The sequence below is a fragment of the Leopardus geoffroyi genome, chromosome B4, assembly GCF_018350155.1.
Source record: "Leopardus geoffroyi isolate Oge1 chromosome B4, O.geoffroyi_Oge1_pat1.0, whole genome shotgun sequence".
Classification (NCBI taxonomy): Eukaryota; Metazoa; Chordata; class Mammalia; order Carnivora; family Felidae; genus Leopardus; species Leopardus geoffroyi.
The window spans coordinates 134,372,007-134,395,620 of NC_059341.1; the positions used below are offsets into that span (position 1 = coordinate 134,372,007).

The window sequence follows — 23,614 nt, forward strand, 5'->3', positions numbered from 1 at the left end:
CTTAGTGTTACCCGTTTACCTCAAAAACAAAGTCAACATAAATACGTTAGGACAATAGAGCTCAACTTTAACACGCACCTGAGGACCGTGTGCAAATGAAGATTGTGACTGTGTGTGTGAGGGGGGCCTGAGACTCTGCATTCCTAAAAAGCTCTCAGGTGATACAGATGCTGCTGGTCTTTGCAATACGCTTTGAGCAGCAAGGTATTAGAAGACTGAGGTCATAGTTTCCGTTTGAGCAGCTTCATTAATGTTGACACCATAAGTTTTCAATACTCTCTACACAACCGAATATTTTATAAATTAGTCTTACGCACTGATTTGAGGAATATAGTATAACTGATTCTCAAGAGAATATACTAAGTTAACAGTTCAGAAAATCAAGGCCAGTTTAATTAACATTTTAATTCTTCAACATAAAAGCTTCAGGTCCTATTTATAAGGCAAAGATGAGGCAATATGAGTTTTGGCTTTCTGATGAAGAACAGATGGACTGTCAAGAGGATTTCACACTTGAACCCTAGGGTCAAAGGACAAAACACATTATGAAAACATAGCTTCAAATAATTAAAGCATTTTATACTACTGCCATTATTTTTGCCTATGAGAATTCAAATTCTTACCCATCAAAAACAAAAAAAAGAACTTCGTATGTTTTTACTTCATAAAACTTCTGAAAGGTCCAGCAAATTGAGAGTAGTTCGTGTGCTCAGGAAGGATCTATGGCTCTGCCAAGAACATGGCCTAATACAAACACTGCAAAGATGATTTTCAATAAATCTTACAAAATAGAAACAAAGGCAAAAAATGTAAAAGTGATTTATACTATTCTATACTATATTTAAACTAGACTGGTCAGAAGGAATAGCTTAATGGGATGAAGCACCTCCTTACCATGCACTGTTTGGTCTTTGCCTGCAGAGGTCCCTAATCAATAGTTCTAGCTCCAAATCCAAGATGCTATACTTCCAGCCATTTTCTTCCTCTTATATAACTAACTGCACCTATATGACCTACATGTGCACACACACACACAATTAAATATGGTTTTCATCTGAATACAACAGAAATGTATGTTTATGATAGAAAATCAGAGAGATACAGGAAAACTTCAAAGAAAAAAACACCCTGCTACCCAGCAACAACTATTAATATTCTGGTATATATTTCTTACAGTCATTTTTTAAGGATCAAATGGAAAAATAGTACATTTTTCCACATCTTCAAATAATCTCATGACTACATTAGTAATCATATGAATGCACTATAAGTTATTTAACCAAACTCCTACTGTTAAAATTCAGATTTCTGCTTTAGTTTTTTTTACTATTATGAATAATACTGCTATAAGCATCCTTATACATAAATCTTATATACCTTTTATAATTTCCTTAGAACAAATTCCTAAAAGTATTTCAAGGATAAAGAAGAAACATATTTTTAAAAACTTTTGTAAGAGTTGCCAAATGCCTGGGAATGCAAGCTGGTGCAGCCACTCTGGAAAACAGTATGGAGGTTCTTCAAAAAACTAAAAATAGAACTACCCTACAACCCAGCAATTGCACTACTAGGCATTTATCCAAGGGATACAGGTGTGCTGTTTCGAAGGGACACAGGCCCCCAATGTTTATAGCAGCACTATCAATAATAGCCAAAGTATGGAAAGGGCCCAAATGTCCATCGATGGATGAATGGATAAAGAAGATGTGGTGTGTGTGTGTGTGTATACACACACACACACACACACACACACACACACACAATGGAGTATTACTAGGCAATCAAAAAGAATGAAATCTTGCGATTTGCAACTATGTGGATGGAACTGGAGGGCATTATGCTAAGTGAAATTAGTCAGAGAAAGGCAAATATCATATGACTTCACTCCTATGAGGACTTCAAGAGACAGAACAGATGAACATAGGGAAGGGAAACAAAAATAATATAAAAACAGAGAGGGAGACAAAACATAAGAGACTCATAAATATGGAGAACAAACTGAGGGGTCCTAGACGGGTTGTGGGAGGAGGATGGGCTAAATGGGTAAGGGACACTAAGGAATCCACTCCTGAAATCACTGTTGCACTAGATGCTAACTAATTTGGATGTAAATTTAAAAAAATAAAAAATTAAATTAAAAAAAAAAAAAGAGTTGCCAAATGCCAAAGAGTTGTGGCAAGTTGTCAGAATGCACAGGAATAAATTAAAAAAAAAAAAAAAAAAAACCAATTGGGGTGCCTGGGTGGCACAGTCGGTTAAGCATCTGACTCTTGAATTTGGCTCAGGTCGTGATTTCACAGTTCGTGAATTTGAGCCCAGCATCAGGCTCTATGCTGACAGTTCAGAGCCTGGAGCCTGCTTCAGATTTTGTGTCTTCCTCTCTCTCTGTCCCTCCCCTTGTCGAGCTCTGTCTCTCGCTCTAAAAAATAAACATTAAAAAAAAATTTTTTTTAAAGCATCAAGTACTATGTGCCAGAATTATTAAAAGCATTTTACATATATTAACTCATTTAATACTTACAACAACTTCCTGGGGCTGGCATTAGTACTATTACCATTATTATTATTACTACTATTTTATTTTATTAAAACAAATTTTTTTAACATTTATTCATATTTTGAGAGACAGAGCATGAGTTGGGGAGGGGCAGAGAGAAAGGGAGACAGAATCTGAAAAAGGCTCCAGGCTCTGAACTGACAGCACAGAGCCCGACATGGGGCTCGAACTCACAGACTGTGAGATCATGACCTGAGCTGAAGTTGGATGCTTAACTGACTGAGCCATCCAGGCGCCCACATTACTACTATTTTAGAGATGAAATAACAGGCACAGAGAGGTTAAGTATTTTGCCCAAGATCACACAGCTAGTTAGTGGCAGAACTAAGAAACCTGGGTTCCAAAGTCAATGCTCTTAGATTTTTTTTTAACATTTATTCATTTTTGAGAGACAGAGGGGCAGAGAGGCATTTTGAGAGGCAGAGAGCGAGAGGAGACACAGAATCTGAAGCAGGGTCCAGGCTGCCAACTGTCAGCACAGAGCCTGATGCAGGGCTCGAACCCATGAACTGTGAGATCATGACCTGGGCTGAAATGGGAAACTTAACCAACTGAGCCACCTACTTGCCCCATATGCTCTTAAACACTATACCTACCCTTCTCAAACTTTGATGTCCTGACTTCTTTACCCTCTTATAGTTATTGAGAACTTCAAAGAGCTTTTCTTTTGTTAATGTGGATTATATCCACCAGTATATTTCAGATAAGAAATTAAAAGTGAAAACATTTAAAATATTTATTATTACTTTAAAAAAATAACAATAAGCCTACGTCCCATGAAAACATGTGTCTATGAAAAATACAATTATTTTCCAAAACAAACAAACAAAAAAAACAAGAATATTACTGCTTTCCTATTTTTGCAATTCATATCTACTTCATTCAATCTGTTGAGATATCACATATCATATAGCTCTGGAAAACTAGAGTGTATACTCATGAGAGGACAACAGTAAAAAAGGTAAATAGTATTTTAGTATAAATATATAAAAAGACTTCATCTCACACCTACTGAAAAGGTCTCAGGGACACCCAGGGGTTTCCCCGACCACACTGTGAGAACCACTACACTAGTTAGTACAGGGCACGCTATACAAAATAGTTGAAAAGCACGGTCTCAGGAACACGGTCTTAGGTATTTGCCTAAAACACCTTCCAAATTTTCTGATCTATCATTTATTCAAGAATTATTTTAAGAGCTTATTATATGTGTCAGGTGCTGGAAACAGCAGAAAACGAGAGAGAGAGATCCCTCATTTTGAGGTATTTATATTCTAGTGGGGAGAGTAGCAGTAAGCAACAAACAAACCTATAAACAAATAAAGTGTGTGTTCCCTCAGATGATAAATGGTATGAATAAAAATAAAAGCAGGATCTTACAGGATGGTCAAGGAAGGCCCGAGAAAATGATATTTGAACCTCACCGAGAGGTGAGGGAGCAAGCCATGAGGCTACCCAGCACAAAGTGCCCCACGGAAGGAATATCCGGTGCAGCAGCCCTGAAGCAGGAGCATTCCCTAAGTTGTGCAGGGACAGCAAAGAGAGAGGTGCGGCTAGGACAGATCAAGTGACGGAAAGGAGCAGATGCAGTCTGAGGGTCACAGAGCTGCAGGCAGATCACACAAGACTTTGTAGCCCCTATAAAGACTTCGGCTTTTCCTGTGAATGAGAACCACTAGCAGGTTCTAGAGAGAAGGGATCTGATCTGGCCCTCATTTTATTTTTATTTTTATTTTAGACAGAGCGTGCACGTGTGCTCGTGTGCAGTAGGGAAGAGGCGGGGGGGGGGGGGAGAGAGAGAGAGAGAGAGAGAGAGAGAGAGAGAGAGAGAGAATCTCAAGCAGGCTCCACACTCAGCGGGGAGCTCTTCCCACCACCTGAGCCCAAATCAAGAGTCAGACACTTAACCGACTGCGCCACCCAGACACCCCTGACCTTCATTTTAAATGGAAAATAGAAGTAATTAGTGTTTAAAGTAAAAAACCTGAATGTAAACTCTTACTGTGTGTCCTGAAGCCTCTCCGAGCCTCAGTTTTCTCCTTGGTAAAATGTGAAACTACAGATGCCTCATAGACTTGTTGTCAAGATCAGACAAGATAACACACACAAATACTTTACAATGTACAGACTATAAACATTCCCTGACTAGATTTACTTTTGCCGGGTAACTGTCATGTACCCCCCTCTTCTCTAGGCCCTTATCCCATACTTACTCCACTGCTGCAGCCACCATCCCATTTATGTGACTGCCGTGAGATGAAGAAGACCCCGACACCAGGAGTTCAGTCTGATATTGCCCTTTAACTCGTTGAGAGAAAGGCAGAGAAAGTTATTTTTTGTTGTTGATGGCAGAGTGAGGGTTTTTAGCATTTTTTTCCTTGTTGTTATAAAGAAAATCCTTTCAAAAACAATGCATGTGGTAATCATAAACGTGAAGTTCCAAAAAAAACAAGACTGTATGAAACTCATCTTTATTTCATTTGGCACTGTTTTAATAAAGCTAAAACTGTGGTTCGTGGTCTTGACAGCTTGCCTCATCCAAAAGGAAACAAAAGGGAAGAAAAAAGGATAGAGACACATGGATGAATTCAAATTCCTTTGATCTGGGTCCTATTTCTAAGGGGATCCCAGATAAATTAATGAGTCAGAGAAAAGGCAGTAAGATGTAATCCAGAATACTGATGACAATAGCTGTCTGTCTGCCTACCTGTCTTCTGAGATCACCATCAAGGTATGAGATCATCAACCAGACCAGAGAAGGAAGGCAAGATAGAGGCCCACCAGAGAACCACAGGGCCTATAGCATCTGACTCCACTTCTCAGGGGCAGGAGCTAGACACCCAGGCCCTGGTTTTATCTCCACCTCTTAATATGTGAGTCAATCTGAGTAGTGATAGAAACCTGCAATGGAAAAAACCAAGGAAAACCAAGATCTCTGGGGAAAATTATAAACAATCTCATACATCAGAGGTCTCTGAGGGTTTCTTTTAAGTATGTTACAGCAGAAAGAGCACTATCATGAGAGTAAGGAAATGAATTCTCCTTCCACCTCTACTACTAATTAATTATGTGGCTTCAGGAAATAAATTATCCTCAATGGACCAATTTCCTCTTTTTTTTTTTTTTTTTTAAGTTTTACTTATTTAAGTAATCTATACACCCAACATGGGGCTCAAACTCACAATCCCAAGATCAAGAGTCGCATGTTCTTCTGCCTGAGCCAGCTAAGCTTCCCCCAGTTTCCTCATCTTAAATAAAGGAGAGGACAAGAAACACCTAAGGTTTCCTCAAGCTCTAAAATCCTTAGAATATAAACAAAAAATATGTTTTTTTTAAAGCCCACATTAATATTTAGATTTTTAGGATATTCAAAAGATAAGTATTGCTGAAAATTCTGAAGTTTTCCACCAGCTCTATAAATCCCTGAGTGATGTGAACCCAAACAAGGGGGCCCTACTTTAAAGAGTTAACCTGCTACCAAAAAGGACAAAAGTTACCTGCCCACCATCTTCCTTCAACTTTATTTTTATGAATTACTATTCCCCTCTCTCCAACCCAAACTATTATAAAATACACAGTTCAGAGGCAAATTGTAATGATCAGCAAACTAGAAACTTTTTTAAAGAAATCTGCAAGAATTAAGTATTTAGACATCAAGTGATGGAAGGAACAAATGGACTGAGGAACACTTTTCAATTGTTAAATTAATATTTTTTAATAGATAACATGTATATGGTACAAAACATGAAAGATTCAAAAGGCAGACACAGTTAAAAACAAAGAAAACTGTTTTCTGAGGGATAAACCGGAGAGGGCACTTGGAGGACTTCAGCGCATGTCGTGCTCGATTTCTTTTCTTTTTTCAACGTTTATTTATTTTTTGGAGGACAGAGAGAGACAGAGCATGAACGGGGGAGGGGCAGAGAGAGAGGGAGACACAGAATCGGAAACAGGCTCCAGGCTCCGAGCCATCAGCCCAGAGCCTGACGCGGGGCTCGAACTCACGGACCGCGAGATCGTGACCTGGCTGAAGTCGGACGCTTAACCGACTGCGCCACCCAGGCGCCCCAATTTCTTAGGTTGGGTTATGTACTCCATATATTGTTTTAATACATACTCCGTATGTTCTTTCACATTTATGTGGTATTCCATAATCATAACAAAATTAGAAGATAACTGTTTTGTGGAACAAAAAGTCTCTTCTATCCCAATCCTCCAGCCCTGAGGTAGTCATTGTCAGCAGTTTCTTATGATCCTTCCAGAGATAACCTAGACAGAAAAACCAGACTCCCTAATGGTATCGCGTCGAGATCAAGGTATGTCAAGGGACCAACAGAAACCTAAGGAACTGTGTCAATCCCTTTCTCAAAAGTCAACTCTGTCCCACTGTTGTAGACTCAGAAACTAAGACTACACTGGCTGGATACAGGGACGAGGCCCGCCTGGTCAAAGTCTTACATACTAGCTGGCAAGAGCCAAGCCCCAGCATTCCTCTGTTCTAAAATGCATCAGCCACTGCCCCAACATTCCCTTACTCTTAAACTTCAGAAATCCCAAATATCCATCTCAGATCATTCGTTTTCTAATTACAGTGATCTAGACAGGTGTCCACAGTGGTGACAGATGCTTTAATCCTCCAATCGCGGTTTGATCAGAACACTTAGATTTAACAATACACATCATAGGAACACAGGGCACCCTGCACATCCTGAGATGTGGAAGAAGTTCAATTTTCAAAGCCAGGCGTTCAACAGCACCTACTCTGGGCAAGGACTGACTAAGAGACGAGACGGTAGTTGGAGGATTCATTTCTCAATGCAAAACAGATTTTAAAAAATTCTGAGAATATCTTGTTTTAAAGGCTTATGCCTATTTATTAGGGGAAGTATGCCAAACCAGATTTTTCATTTATTCAAAAAAGATACTTACTGGAGTGTCTACCATGTGCCAATGTCAGGAGCCAAAATACAAATGACTATATTGCCTTTGAGAAGCTAATAACCTAATTAGAGAGATGGGTAAAGATGATAATTAGTCTACAATGTAAAGGTGGTGCTGTAGGAACAGAGAGAAGGAAGGACTGACTCTAGTCAGATGCTTCACAGAAAGGTAGCATCTGAACTGGATCTCAAAGGGTCAGTAAGAGACCATAAGCAGTGAGGAGGATGAAAATCTTCATATACAAGTATGTCTCACCAAAATCTCCCAAGCTCCAAATACTAAATGAACACTGCTAATAAATACACAATGTACCCTGGAACATTGCTATAACAGTCAGTATCCTGAAGTTTAATTTAGGATAAAGGCTTTGCATCTTAAATCTTGTCCAAAAAGTTTATTTTTAAAAGTCTCATTAAACAGGGGTCCCTGGGTGGCTTCACCTATAAAGTATATATTCAGGGAAGTCCAAATATTGTATTGCTAGAAATTAACCTATGGCTCATGTAGTCTAAATATCTTGACTTTTTTTTTTAGAAAGAACAGTGGGCTTTTAGTTTATCAAGGCTTCATAATGATGCTTTTTCTTTTCCTATCATAAATATAGCTATCATACTACTGTTGAAATCCAGCATAATGGCCACAGCTTAAGAAGAAAACGGTAACAATATTACAAAAATTTTGAACATTTAGGAACCACAAGTACTAGAGAAATCGGTTTGCTATGCCCACTTTCTCTACCTTTATGAACATAGGCAAAAGACAAAGGTACACACACATGCTATTTATTCTCTGCAGATCTTTCATTTTACCTGTACCCAACACCCTTGTCAATTTTATCTGTACTTGTCTTACATACTATTATCCTTTGAAAGTTTTATGAAGTAGTTGGTCCAACAGATGGGTAGCTAGCCCTGCCCAACATATGTCATAGGAAAAACAGCTCTTAGTCAAGGCAAGAAGTAAGTCCCTTTAGGGGAAAGCAAATAATCTTTTAACCTTTACTAAGAAAAGTTACTGGACTGAGATAATCTGTAAGTAACAAAGCGATCAAAGAAGGGTGAGAGAGTTCAAATGCTAACTTATATTCCCTGAGATAAAATGTGCACTTGCCCACATACAACAGAGAACTTTAACACAGAGAAGGGAAACAAAACAAACCCCAAGCCAGTTTAACTGGGAGTGATTTCATCAGAGACAAGTGGGAAACAGTCAGATAAGCATACTATCTTGTTTAGAACACGGAACTCAAGAGATCTGAGGGAGGACAAGGAAAGGCAACAACCTAAAAAATATAGCATATATGAACAGAAGAACTCAACTAATAAATGGCTCATCGTGGTCTTATTTGTAAAACCAGAAAGAACAGAACGGCAGCAGTATCTTTCCTCTTTGCCCTTCCCTGTCCATAAAGCTTAACCTGATAGCATCTGATCCCGTCTTCAGATGGATATCTGTGTCTTTCAACAGACTATCTAAGTGTTCCCCAAGGAGAACAGTAAGACCAATTCTGCCAGAGACAGTATCTGCCAAAACCTAGCTCATTCTAATGAGTGAAAGCCAGTGGATGGGAAGAGGTCCGCAAATGCCACTTGTATGAATCTTTCAAGATATGCTCTGAAACAGGAAAACACTACAGACTACATTTTAGCAGAAGTCTAAAAATAACAAAAGAACATTCCCTATTTTTAGATAACTAACTTAACAAGTTTCAAAACACTAAAAGTAAAGGGGACCATTAAAAACAAACTGGAATTTTAACTGTTTTAAAAGACACTTCTGAATTGAGAAAATTGTTTTTAGAGACAGAATTTCAAAAATCTTACATTCTTTCTGTTGACTCCTTTCTTGCTCAAACTTTCCCATCTCCAAAACTTAGAGTCTCAATATTATTGGTTATAAAAGAACATTTCCAAGAACCAAAAGATGATACTGAAAGGAGGTTATACCACAAATGAGAAAGAACTGAAGAAAAATTTTAAAACATGCTTTCACAAAGAGACATTAAGAGTGTGGACAGTAATGTATAAAACAGCAAAAGCAATTTAAATATCCTACATTAAAAGCAGTGCTACAGATAATAATAAAACACTTAATTACAGGAAAGTGTTTTCTTCCCCTCACATAGGTCTCCTCACTGAACGGTTTTAAGTCAGTAAATATCTAAAGCAAAGCTATGTCTGAATAACTGGAGTTTGCAACTAGAAAAAAAAACGACTAATTTTTTTTATAATAAAAACCTGAAGTACATTCACTGGACGATTTATGTTTAGCCCCATCTATCTTCCTCCCATTTCCATCCAATCCTAGTACAGATATACCCAACCTTATTAAAGAAACCCATGGCAAATAGGATCTGCAGGAGATACAAAATTACCGGACTGCACAGCCATCATTAACATCTCTGGTTCCAGTAGAGTCATGACAGATTCTTCTCAGAAACAGCAACCCACAAATGTAATGAACAAATTCAAAGTCACAGAAGATGTTGTCTTCAGAGGCAACTGAAGCTTTCATAAATTCAATCTCGTGCCTTATGCTCAAATCAGACTGTGAGAACTCACTCCCCTTCTCAGTACAGTTACCAATTTATCCACCCTTCAGGCAAGTCAAGATGGCACAGAGTTGAATTACTGCCGACAGGAAACCAAAAGGCGCTCAAGTTAAGACATATGAAGTGTGGTTAGAACAGTGAGTGAGCTCCTCCCCTTGCTGTTCGTCTCTGGGGGGAGGGGAGAGACATACAGAAAGAGACCTTCAGAACACAGATCAAATGCTTCCCCCCACCCCCCACCCTTTTCAGGAGGAGAAGGTAAGGTTTGTTCAAAACTTTTAGTATAAGGGACTTGGCTGCTAATGCAGTTTAGAGCAACAGATTAAAACACAATTCAAACAACTCAATCCTTTGAAACAAACAGCCCAATTACTGACCCATTACTTCGGTAGGGATGGGAATTAGGTACATACAAACACATGCATACAGAGGGTTGTGTATGGTGAGTTAGTTTTCTGAAAAAGAGTTCTAAGGGCTTTTCATCTGTGGTATTTATGGATAACAGACTAAGGAAGCTGAATATTTAACTACAGAAGCACAAGTATTTCTCCACCCCCACTCCAATTAAAATATCTGTTTCAAAAAGTCATCTGAATACATTCCGGAGCTGTAATCTGTCTTTCAGATCTGCCAATCCCCTAAACGAGCCCCTTAATTTGTTCCTATGTGAGACATGTGATCTGTCAATAGACAGTTTTACTGATGTTATTTGACTTTTCTAAAATGGGTTGTGATCTTGCTAGACGTACGGAACACATAAGATGACAGTTCAAATATATAAGAATTTCCCTTATACTTCAGTTCTTTTTCCACTAGCACAGAGCAGGCTCTTCTGAACAAGAACGAATACAGGCATTTTACCTTCCACTGCAAAAGACAAAAACAAACTAAAATCCTTTCAAACCAGAGCAATTTCATTTATCCAAACTGAAAGCCTCACTCATTCCCTTCACAGTCCTTTTCACTCACTGACCGTCATTATAAGCACATTAAGATGCCCTTTAGCATATCCGACGGACTTTTAAACAGCTGGAAACTAGAAATCCATGTTTGGTATGTTAGCTAGAATTCCTTCATCTTTCTGGTGAAGCAGCAGCCTGTATCTGGAAAGCCTGCTGCTGCAACTCAGCCCAGCGAATGCCATAACGCTTACAGAGTCAAACCGATGATAAACGAGCACCACTAAGACCTTAGGAGAGAAAACAGTCCCACAAGGACTGAGGGCAATATTCTGTTATTAGAAGAAAGAAAGCAATGCAGACTTGGGGTGGAGGAGATGTTATGGAGGAGAGAAAAACTTCCTTTCTTTCTCACTCCAAGAACATCATGTTTAAAAGAAAAGCCAGCAAAGCTCGATATAGAAGTGTGGGAATGACTCAACAGGCAACCAAGCAGCAGCCAGTGTGGGCTACGTGCTGCTCTGGGAAGACAGAAGCATTCTCACCAGCCCCTTCTGGCAATCAAATTTGCAACTGTCTTATGAAAAATGGGTAAATTGCAATTCTCAGACTACATGGTAGTCCGGTCAGAGGTTAGCAACTAAAGGAAAAGCATCCTTAAAAGGTTGAATCATTCTTTTGTCCCTACGTGGGCAGTACAATCTGCTGTGTGAGGGTTTTTCAAATGAAACAAGTTCTCACAGTTCTGTACTTACAGGAAAATAAATACAAATTATAAGATTCCTGCAGAGACGATGGCAGGAAGGGCAGAGGGCTGTTTCCCTCCTGCCAAAATGTCTCTTTTTGCTGTAGAAGAGGGCCTGGAGGGTCATAGCTGTCAATACCGCAGCCCTACAGAGATACTGACAGTCATATGGTGGTGGCAGCAGTAACGCATCATAGTGCAAATGATGGTTAACTTTTTCATGGCAATTCTACACCCATTATCTCACCTGCCATTTGGGATCAAAGGAGCTCAAGAAAGGGAAAACAATTTTTAGACAGAAATCTAAAAAAGCAATCTTTTTGAAAAAGGAAACAAGCAACATAATCTTTCCCCACTGCTAAGATTTTGCATTTACCCTGAAGGGTATCAGCACGGTGACAGACTCACTGTGAAACTGGCTTCAAGACAGGTTTCACAAAGCTGGAAGTCTGAACCCCTATGACAGCCTCAGTGCCACTATTTTTTTGTGTGTGTGCCAGTCAGCAAAATTTCATGGAGAACTAAAGTAAACTTTGACAAGGTCTTTGTACAACTGAACATGCTTTTGAAGTTAATGGCACCAAGGGAATGAAGTACAATGATCTTAATTTCCAATTAAATAAAAGCTCTTTTGCTTTTAATCATAACTCTCTAGCTAACCAACACAAAATTAATATGCTACAGTCTCTATTAATCCACACTAAAGGGACTTGATACCTGCAGTATATCAATGTACTGTATTCACAAAAGCTTCCCCACACCCCGCCCAAAGTCTCCACAGAGGCCTCTAATGCTCATAATCAAAGGGAGCTAGACAACTTATCCTACTTGAACTTCCTGCGGGATTTGTCATAGTTCCTACGCTCTTCTTAAAACTTCCTATTTCCTTGATTTTCTTAAGATTCCTAAGGAGCTCTCTCCTTTCTCTGCTTCTATCAGGAGCCCTCCCTTCCCTCTTTTATGTATTCTCCCTGGGCAATCTCATCCTTTCTTAGGGTTAACTACCTCCTACATACTGACCCACACCCAGCTTGACTTTATCTGTAAGCTATTAACAGCGCATCTCTATCTGCTATCTGAAACTCAGTGTGTCCCCAAACAAGCACCCAATGCCATCCTGGACCAACCCCTCAAGATACATTGCTTCCACTTTTCCTATCTTAAGTAACAGTATTCAGGTCCCAAACCATAAACTTAGATACCCCTCCCTCAAGCCCTAGACATCTAAGTCTGACTGTTTCATAATTTATTCCTCAAGTTCTTCCTTTTTGTTCCATCTCTACAGCCAGTGCTTTATTTCAGGTCCTTCATATTTCTTGCCTGGAGTATAGCAACAGCTTTTTTTTCTTTTTCTTTTTTTTTAATGATTTTTTTAAAGTTTATTTATTTATTTTGAGAGAGAGAGAGTGTGTGTGTGCATGCGCGTGCGTACACATGAGTGGGGGAAGGGCAGAGAGAGAGGGTGAGAGAGAATCTCAAGTGGGCTCTGCACTGTCAGCACAGAGCCCAAAGCAGGGCTCAATCTCAGGAACAGTAAGATCATGACCTGAGCCAAGATCAAGAATTGGACACTTAACCAACTGAGCCACCCAGGCACCCCATAGCAACAGCTTTAAAAAAAAAAAACAACATGAATTTTGGCGCAGGTCATGATTTCCTGGTTGGTCGGTTTGAGCCCCATGTCAGCTCTGTGCCAACAGCTCGGGGCCTCTTAAGATTTTCTGTCTCTCCCTCTCTCTCTGCCCCTCCCCTGCAAGCAAGCACGCCCACATGCGCAGGCTTTCTCTCTCAAAAACATATGAATGAACATTAAAAAAAAAATTATGGAAACACTGAAACACAAAGTAGAAAAGAACAGCATAATAACCTGCTTATGTGCCCTATCACTTAGCTTCGAAATTTATCAACACGTGGCCGGGCCCCTCCACACCCCCCACCGCCACCACCACACACACAGTGTGTCCAGCTCACACTGATCCCTCTATAACAAATTCTAGCCATCATTTCATTGCATCTATATTCTGTACATCTAAAAGAACAATTTTTTTTAAACATAATCACAATATTATTACCACCCGAAGTTCTAAAAATCCTTTAATATCAACTATTCAATGTTCAAAATTTCCCAACTGTCCCATAAATTTTTTAGTGTTGATTTATTCAAATCAGAGTCCAATAGGGACAATACATGGCATTTCATTGATGTGTCTCTTAAATCTCTTTTAATCCATAATTCCTCCTTTTTCTTCTCTTGTAGTTTATTTGTTGAAAAAAACCAGGTTGTTTCCCCACATTTTGGACTTTGCTAATTATACCCCCATGGTGCCATTTAACATGCTGCCCTATCCCCTATATTTCTAGTAAATTAGGAGTTAAATACAGAGGCTTGATCCAATTCAGGTCAAAGTTTTTCATGAAAATACATAGGTGGTACTGTGTACTTTAGCAATAGTTTCCAAACTGCGTTCCTTCTCTCCAGGCTTGTCTTCATTAAAAACCATCCTTCTTACCAAATAATTCTTATTCAGCCTTCAAATCTCAGTTTAACTGCTGCCTTCTGATGATCCTGGCAGTCTCCCCACCCTCCTCACACCCTCCAAGGATATGCTAAATATCCCTCATTTATGCTCCCCCAGAACCTGTGCCCACCTCTATTAATGCTCTTTACCACATGGCTTCATGTCTCTACGTTAACAGATGGAGCACAGTGTCTGACATGTGACAGCATTCATAAATGTATGCCAAATAGAATGAAAAGCCCTATTTAGCGCAGAAAATTCTAACAGTATGGGAAAAGTTCACAACAACAAAAGAATCCCTACCTACTCAGAAAAGGCAGGTATAGTCTGTTAAAGTTTTCATTAAAGCACATGCTTAAGGTGCTATTATTTGGAAAACTGAGGAAGACTAAAATAAAATTATCCATAGCATTCAAGAATAGAATGAACATAAATAAGGACAACCACAATAATGCCCTCAGGGATATTAAGAGCTAATGGCAACGAAAATGCCCAAATTGCACGGAATGAGTGGGAGAAACCAGAAAAACAGAGTGCCTAGATCACTACAAAATAAGCAATTCTTTAACCATCGAAAGCTGTCAACTTCACCAACAACTGACATCCATTTCTACGATGGAATGTAGTACAGACAGGTACTATACACAAAGTAACAGACGCCTTTTTATGATCTCTGTGGGATTTCAGAACACTAAAATGTAATCATGTTCCATTTCTGATTTAGGTTCTCACAAGTGCATACAGTTTACTGAGGTTCATCTCTACCAAAATCTAATCATCATAATGAAAAAATTTACAGGTCCCAACCAGTTAAGTCTCTCCCCCAGATACCTGGTGTTGGGCAAAGTGAAAACACCCAAAGATAACATAACCCAGCACTCAGGCAAGTCACTACAGGTCCTGGGCAGCTTCTATTTCCTGTGACCAAAATCTACTACTGATGAAAAACCCAGTCAAGACCTGCAAACCTAGGAGGATCACACAGTACCATAGGTATGCTCTTCCTTGGCTTCAGGATACATGAAGGCAGTATTTTCAGGTAACTTTTCAAAGTACAGGAAATGTTAAGGGCTATGATAGCTATAAATATAAACAGCCAGGTCATTCATACTGTATGTCTGAAATACTGTCATCAGGCACAATGTCAAGTGCCAGTGGGGGCACAAAGACAAGGCTGAACCAGACTGACACTGCCTCTACCCTCAAGGACCTTATAAAGAAGTAGGACAGCGGCGCCTGAGTGGCTCATCGGCTGAGTATGTAATTCTTGATTTCAGCTCAGGTCATGATCCCAGAGTTGTGGGATTGAGCCCTATGTTGGGCTCCATGCAGAGCATGAAGCCTGCTTAAGATTCTCTCTCCCTGCCTGTGCCCCTCTCCCCCTCATTCACCCTCTTTAAAAAGAAGAAGAAGAAGAAGAAGAAGAAGAAGAAGAAGAAGAAGAAGAAGAAGAAGAAGAGGAGGAGGAGGAGGAGGAGGAGGAGGAGGAGGAGGAGGAGGAGGAGGAGGAGGAGATCTCTAACCAACAATTTAAAATAGAAAAATGAAAAAATAAAGTACTAAATAAGAATACAAACAAGGAGCTAAATAAACATGGAAGAGGCAGCAATTAGCTCTGGTTACAAGAGACGTGGATTGTCTCTCAGAGGAAAGATGATGTGAGCTGGGACCAGAGTTTATCAATTTCTTTTCAGATTCCCAACTCCACAGACTTATATACCCATGACTCATAAAATAACAAAGCCAAAAGAAACCCAGTCTTGACCTGATCCAGCCCCTTATCCAGAGTATATACTGAGTGAGAGACATGTAAGAAACTCTTCTACAAACTCTGACAAGCAGTTGGTTCCCAGTCTGTTACAAGAGTACTTTGGGAAGAACCTTAAAAACAATGTTTTAATGGACAAGGAAATGAACTGAATGGTCAAAAAATAATGAAACATCCACTGGCTACAAACGTTTGGGGAAAGGTTCTTTCCTCACTAGGAACCAAAGAAATACAAATTGAAAGGAAAACATTTCATTTATCACATTAGAAAAGTCTTTTACAAATGAGGTTATCAACGTAAGTGAGCCAGGCACTCATGCAGGGTTGACAGAAGTCTAAATTGGCAGACCACTTGGAATGGAATGGATCAAAGTATGTCTCAAGAATCTCAATTCTTAACAAGGCCTACAAAGGCGGGTGTGCTCAGGCCCCTATCTGTCTACTTATTTCACATCACTTTCTTCTCTCTCCAGTGACATTACTGGTATTCTTTTAGTTCTTTTGTGCCAACTTTTCCCCAACAATCCTTGCCTGTGCCCTGTCCTCTTTCCCACTCGCAGCCTTAACACATGCTATTCCCTCTTTCCTTTGTTTGACCAACCACCACTTGTGTTTTGGCTGTCAGCTTAAATATCTCTTCCTCAAAGATGCCTTTCCCAGTCAATCCCCCTTCCCCCACCTAAATTGGAACCATTTCTTTCTCTTTTTTTTAATTTTAATGTTTATTTATTTTTTGAGAGAGATAGAGACAGAGCAGGAACAGGGGAGGGGCACAGAGAAAGGGAGACAGAATCCGAAACAGGCTCCAGGCTCTGAGCTGTCAGCACAGAGCCTGACACGGGGCTCGAACTCACAAACTGTGAGATCATGACCTGAGCCGAAGTCGGACGCCCAACCGACTGAGCCACCCAGGCGCCCCTGGAACCATTTCTATGAGATTTGCTATTCTGTTATCTTTTGCTTCCCACCACCAAAGCACTTACCAATTTTGTAACTATGAATTGGTGTGTGTAACTCTAATCTTTCTTTCACTAAAATAAATTCCATGACAATGTGAACTTTACCTGTCTTGTTCCTTAATGTCTCTCCAATACTTAACACACAGACGGTGCTCAACAGATAGTGAATAAATTTTTCAACATTGAAATAGTGAAATTATTTAAGACAATATTTCCACTTCTAAGGAAATAATCCAAAATTCAGAAAAAAGTCATCTGAATACTAGCATATGTGTGAAAAACAGAAAATGATTCATATGTCCAACCAGGGCAGGGGCACCTGGATGGTTCAGTCAGTCTAGTGTCCGACTTCGGCTCAGGTCATTATCTCATGGTTCATAAGTTCGAGCTCCACATCAGGCTCTCTGCTGTCGCGCAGAGCCCACTTCAGATCCTGTCTCCCTCTCCCTCTCCCCCTCCCCTTCTCTTGAAAATAAATAAACATTAAAACAACAACAACAACAACAAATATCCAACCAGGGCAAAAATTAAATAAATGATGCACAGAATGGAATGTCATACACCCATTAAAAAGGCTAATTATAAAAATATTTCAATGACATGAAAACCTTTAAGCTATAACGCTAAATGAAAAAAGCACAGTATTAGCTCAGTTACTTTTAAAATGTACATTTGGAAGAAGACGAAAGAAATAAACCACATGCTAAGAGCAATTTACAATGGGAAATGACATCCACTCATTTTTGTTTGTTTCACTATTTTAAGAGGGAGATTCTATCTGGGATCCGTTTGTTCTCCAGGAGCCTAGCACAACATCTGATGAATACAGGAAAATGAGATATTGATTATTTCTAACTGCTGAGGTGAAGTAGGTTGAGAAATTCTCTAAATCACATTTTAAAAAGAATCACTTAATGAACTGACATACTTAAGATCTGGACACTTTCACATTAGCTGGGAGACCTAATCTAGAAAATCCTTGACAACCACGCTTCTTGAGGAACATAAGTAACTTTGTTATATCTCTTTCTTTCCTTTTCCCAAGGAAATATTGTAATTTAGATCAGAAACTGCCCACTCAAAATTTTTACTTCTCCCAGCAGTTAATTAGCACCTCCTGTGTAACACTGGAGACTGGAAGGGTACAGCGCGTCCCCTTACAGAAAAAAGAATACAGGATCTGCCCTTTCTTCCACAGGCTACACACTTGTGGAGAACAAATGAGCACTTCCTAAGCTTTCCACAAAGGAGGAGAAAAGTCTATGAAAGAGAACCTAGTACACCCTTTTCACTGCCATTCTTTCCTACTTGCTTCTCTTTACATCCCACCCAGCATGGCAGATAACAAATACAGACTTGGTTATTCCTTTAAAAAATTTTTGGGGGGGCGCCTGGGTGGCGCAGTCGGTTAAGCGTCCGACTTCAGCCAGGTCACGATCTCACGGTCCGTGAGTTCGAGCCCCGCGTCGGGCTCTGGGCTGATGGCCCAGAGCCTGGAGCCTGTTTCCGATTCTGTGTCTCCCTCTCTCTCTGCCCCTCCCCCGTTCATGCTCTGTCTCTCTCTGTCCCAAAAATAAATAATAAACGTTGGAAAAAAAAAAAATTAAAAAATTTTTGGGAATCACTAACAGTGGGAAAATTAAAAAAAAAAAAAAGGTAACACAATAGCATTAAAATATATGAAATCTCTAAAAACTAAATCTAACAAAAGATGTGTATGAGCACCACAAAGAAAATTATAAAACCTCATCAGGAGACCCTGTAGAAAATCTAAATAAATGTAAAAATATACCATGTTCATAGTATAATACTATGAAGATATTAATTCTCCCCAAACTGGTTTATAGATTTCATGCAATCAATCCTAATCAAGATCCCACAGTGATCTTATAATTCATATAGAAATGCAAAGGACAAAGAATAAGCCAAGAAAAACGCTGTTAGAAAAAGAATAAGGTGGGAGGACTTATTTCTCTCACATAACAGAGCTTATTACAGTTATCATAGCTAAGACTAGGAGGTCCTGGTGCAGGCATTGTGTGTGTGAGTGATATTTCAAGTCTTTATTTATTTGGTTGATTCCTTAATGCCCTCTTTATTTGATTGATTATTTATTTATTGCCCATTTCTTCAACGGATTATTTGTTTTTTGGGTGTTGAGTTTGATAAGTTCTTTATAGATTTGGGATACTAACCCTTTATCTGGTATGTCGTTTGCAAATATCTTCTCCCATTCTGTCGGTTGTCTTTTAGTTTTGTGGATTGTTTCCTTCACTGTGCAGAAGTTTTTGTTTTGATGAGGTCCCAAAAGTTCATTTTTGCTTTTGTTTCCCTTGCCTCCAAAGATGTGGTGAGTAAGAAGTTGCTGTGGCTGAGGTCAAATAAATTTTGCCTGCTTTCTCCTCGAGGATTTTGATGGCTTCCTGTCTTACCCATTTTGAGTTTCTTTTTGTGTATGGTGTAAGAAAGTGGTCCAGGTTCATTCTTCTGCATGTCGCTGTCCAGTTTTCCCAGCACCACTTGCTGAAGAGACTGTCTTTATTCCATTGGATATTCTTTCCTGCTTTGTCAAAGATTAGCTGGCCATACGTTTGTGGGTCCATTTCTGGGTTCTCTATTCTGTTCCATTGATCTGAGTGTCTGTTTTTGTGCCAGTGCCATACTGTCTTGATGATTACAGCTTTCTAATACAGCTTGAAGTCTGGGATTGTGATGCTTCCTGCTTTGGTTTTCTTTTTCAAGATTGCTTTGGCTATTCGGGGTCTTTTCTGGTTCCATACAAACTTTAGGATTATTTGTTCTAGCTCTGTGAAGAATGCTGGTGTTATTTTGATAGGGATTGCATTGAATATGTAGATTGCTTTGGGTAGTATTGACATTTTAACATTTGTTCTTCCTACCCAGGAGCATGGAATCTTTTTCCATTTTTTTTGTGTCTTCTTCAATTTCCCTCATAAGCTTTCTATAGTTTTCAGTGTATAGATTTTTCACCTCTTTGGTTAGATTTATCCCTAGGTATTTTATGGGTTTTGGTGCAACTGTAAATGGGATCAATTCCTTGATTTCTCTTTCTGTTGCTTCATTATTGGGGTATAGGAATGCAACCGATTTCTGTGCATTGATTTTATATCCTGCAACTTTGCTGAATTCACGAATCAGTTCTAGCAGTTTCTTGGTGGAATCTTCTGGGTTTTCCATATAGAGTATCATGTCATCTGCAAAGAGTGAAAGTTTGACCTCCTCCTGGCCGATATGGATGCCTTTAGATTTTTTTTTTTTTTTTTAATTATGGAGTACTTTTCCACAGGTGCATCCACAACACAGCAATGAAAATGGTTGAACTAAAGCTATATACATACATGAATACCACACATGTTGAACAAAAGAAGAATAAAGAATTCCATTCATAAAAACTTTAACTAAACTATATTGTTTGGAACTATACAGGTGATAAAATAAACGATTTTCAAGAAGTCAGAACAGCAGTTACTCCTAAAAAGAAAAGATGAGGTTGTGTTCAGAGAGGAACCTATAGGAGGCTTCCCTGGGGCTCACAATGAGCTACTGTTGAGTAGTGTTTACACAACTCTTTGGTTTATGGTTATCCTATGATTTATGTACTTTTCTCTATATATGTTCTCTATATATATCTCCCACCAAAAAAGAAAAAAACACTTGAATGGTAAAATATATATCACCAATCTAATTTTAAGGGGTTTGATTAGTATAAGAAGCTTTTTCAGCTTGGAAGACATAATTTCAAAAGCTCTATCCCATTATTCTTGAAGTATATTCACATCTGTTGGACGATGCTTCAGAAATGAAGGTTCCTATAAGATATACGCATTTTTGTGTGTGTGAGTGATAGTTCAAGTCTATATTTATTTGATCCTTGGTGAGTTGGAGAAAGGCACTTTCTCAATAATGAGAATTAAGATCTCCTTCAAAAATGCAAAAATTCAAGTCATACAAATTTCTCATCAGCTTTAACACCAAGCAAGGATTTGTTGGCCAGAACACTAGATGTGCGGGACAGCTGTCTAGGGGATGCCTACAAAAGGGGGCAAAACAGGACAGAGGAAAGGTAAATCTCACCATTTTCAAAAAGGTTTTCTGGTATTCAACCTCTAACCATGTCCCAAAGAAATTATCCCCTATAAACAGATCACTAGCCCCAAATTTAGTCTGTAGCACTTAAAATGGGGAGGAGAAAAAAAAAAAGAAGTTTCATATTTATTATGAATGGGGCATTCCAGGATGGAATGGGGCAACAAACTAGTAACTGTGGTACAACTTACTCCTCTTTATACCTTTCAATGTCTTTCTCAGTGTCTCATTCACTATTAGCACTTTACAAATATCTGCTGAATACTAATTTCCATGGTGGTCATGGCAGTGAACAGCAGTAGAATTAGAGGAAGGTAGAAATAACTGTTCTAGAATAAAATTTTAAAAGTCAAGGACACAATAAAAGGTCAAGAATATAATCTACCCAATACAAGCTTTCTCTTAGGAACCTTTATGAACTTGTCATCATTAATTTACCTAACTTTTGTCTGCAGTGCCTTCTGAGTAATGCGTTCCAGGTAATTATTATTCACCGTGTCTTAAATCTATGACTCCCAAACTTCAAAAGTCGTATCTCAGGATATGAGCAAGTCCCCAATTTACAAATGGGTTATATTCCAAAAGTTCATTTGTAATCTGATCATGTAGAACATGGAATGCACTTCCACCAGAAGACTTGAAACACGAATTCTGGCAAAATTCTCACACCTGCCCACAAAATCTATAAGATAACTGAAATGTAGTATATTCACAATGAAAAAAAGAGGCAAAAGGTATCTTAGCTCCCATCCTAGAGGTTCCTGAAAATAAGTCTTATGCAGTCTCAGCCAGTTCTGAAACTCTTAAGACCAATACTATCAGGGGCACCTGGCTGGCTCAATCAGTGGAGCACGTGACTCTTGATCTGGGTCCTGAGTTCAGGCCCCATGCTCGATGTGGAGGTTACTTAAAAATGAAATCTTAAATAAATAAATAAATAAATAAATTAGTATCAGATTAGTGTTAAGAAGAGGTAGATACATAAGGACAGCCAAAGAGCAACATGCCATTAAAGGAAGAAGCAAATTGAAACTTAAATTTCCTTTTGGAGGGGCGCCTGGGTGGCGCAGTCGGTTAAGCGTCCGACTTCAGCCAGGTCATGATCTCGCGGTCCGTGAGTTCGAGCCCCGCGTCAGGCTCTGGGCTGATGGCTCAGAGCCTGGAGCCTGTTTCCGATTCTGTGTCTCCCTCTCTCTCTGCCCCTCCCCCATTCATGCTCTGTCTCTCTCTGTCCCAAAAAAAAAAAAAAAAATTTCCTTTTGGATAAGTTCATTTAACATATGCCAGAGCTCCTTTAGCTAGAGCCAATGGGGTTAATCATTAGAGAGGTACTCCCAAGGCTTCTCCACAACCAGACTGGACAGGATCAATTTTATCTAAGTACTTAGCCTAGAAGATGACAGAAGGGTAATATTAAAAAATATACCTTGAAACTTCTCTACCAACTTTTTCCAATTAGGCTAATAAGGGCTGGGTTAAGGAAAGGCACTTCTCATTATATGGCTCCAACTTCCTCTGTTTAGGAAATAGAGGTATCAAGGCCTTCATTGCCTACTGCCCTGCAAGGGCCCTTACTAAATCACTGAATTTCTATATAAGATATGCTTCAAATGAAATAGATCTGAGAAGGAAATTTCTCACTCTTCCGACACACAGTACACCATCCATGAAAAAGCACCGCCTAACTCTACACTTTATTCTGCTCTAGAAGTCCACATTTTCCAATTTTATAATCTTCTCCATTTCTGCTCTTACCTTTACCTTCCTATAAACATCCATGCAAAGATCACCTGGCATAAAATATAATAATGGTTTTCTCACCGGTATATCCAGTCTCTTTCTCCTCTTGACAGGAAGCACCATTAAGGTGTACAAGTAGAAGGCCCTGCAACTAAACACTGACAATATTGCCCCTGTCCAAACATTTAACTGGTGGCTGCTGGATGGAATAAAAAAGAAACTTGATCAATATTTCTTATTTTCTCCCTATAGTAACAGAATCTGATTTTGATAATTAGCGATTTTTGCTAAGCTATTACTATTTCTGGTCACTGGCATACATTCTACCATTATAAGGTATTTTGTAGTCCTCAAACTTTTTTATTTGAGAGAGAGAGAGCAAGGACATGAGCAGGGGAGAGGGGTAGAAGGGGAGGGAGAGGGATATAGAGAGGGAGGGGAGGAGAGAGAGATGGGGGGGAGAGAGAAGGAGGGGTGGGAGGGAGAGGGAGAGGGAGAATCTTAACCAGGTTCCACGCTCAGCAGAGAGTCTGACACGGGGGTTGATCCCACAACCCTGGCACCATGACCTGAGCCAAAACCAAGAGTCGACACTCAACCGACTGAGCCACCCAGGCGCCCCAGTTCTCAAACTCCTTATGGAGTATTTCTTTATTAGGCCCCTTTTCTCCCCTTCAGCATTGTTCTAATGTCAGTTTTCCCCCATTATTTCCTTTCTAATATTGAACACAGTTTCATTTTTTTGTTTCTTTTCTCTTGCCAAAATAATAATTATGTTGTATACAACATTATGTTTGTCAGTTTCACGTATCCATGTTCCCTTCTAAG

General features: G+C 39.3%; 1 protein-coding gene across 7 annotated transcripts in view; it reads right to left on the reverse strand.

Moving 5' to 3' along the window:
- The window catches only part of MRTFA (myocardin related transcription factor A), a 216,482-nt gene that overhangs the window by 91,916 nt on the left and 100,952 nt on the right, over positions 1–23,614 (reverse strand). Inside the window, exon 1 of one of the 7 annotated variants that reach the window (XM_045465932.1) lies at positions 9,873–10,157. The exons of the other annotated variants lie outside the window; for them this stretch is intronic. Coding sequence (XP_045321888.1) covers positions 9,873–9,918 — 46 coding nt within the window. The 5' untranslated portion in view covers positions 9,919–10,157. Of the gene's footprint in view, positions 1–9,872; positions 10,158–23,614 lie in introns of those variants that run through there. 7 annotated transcript variants of the gene reach the window in all.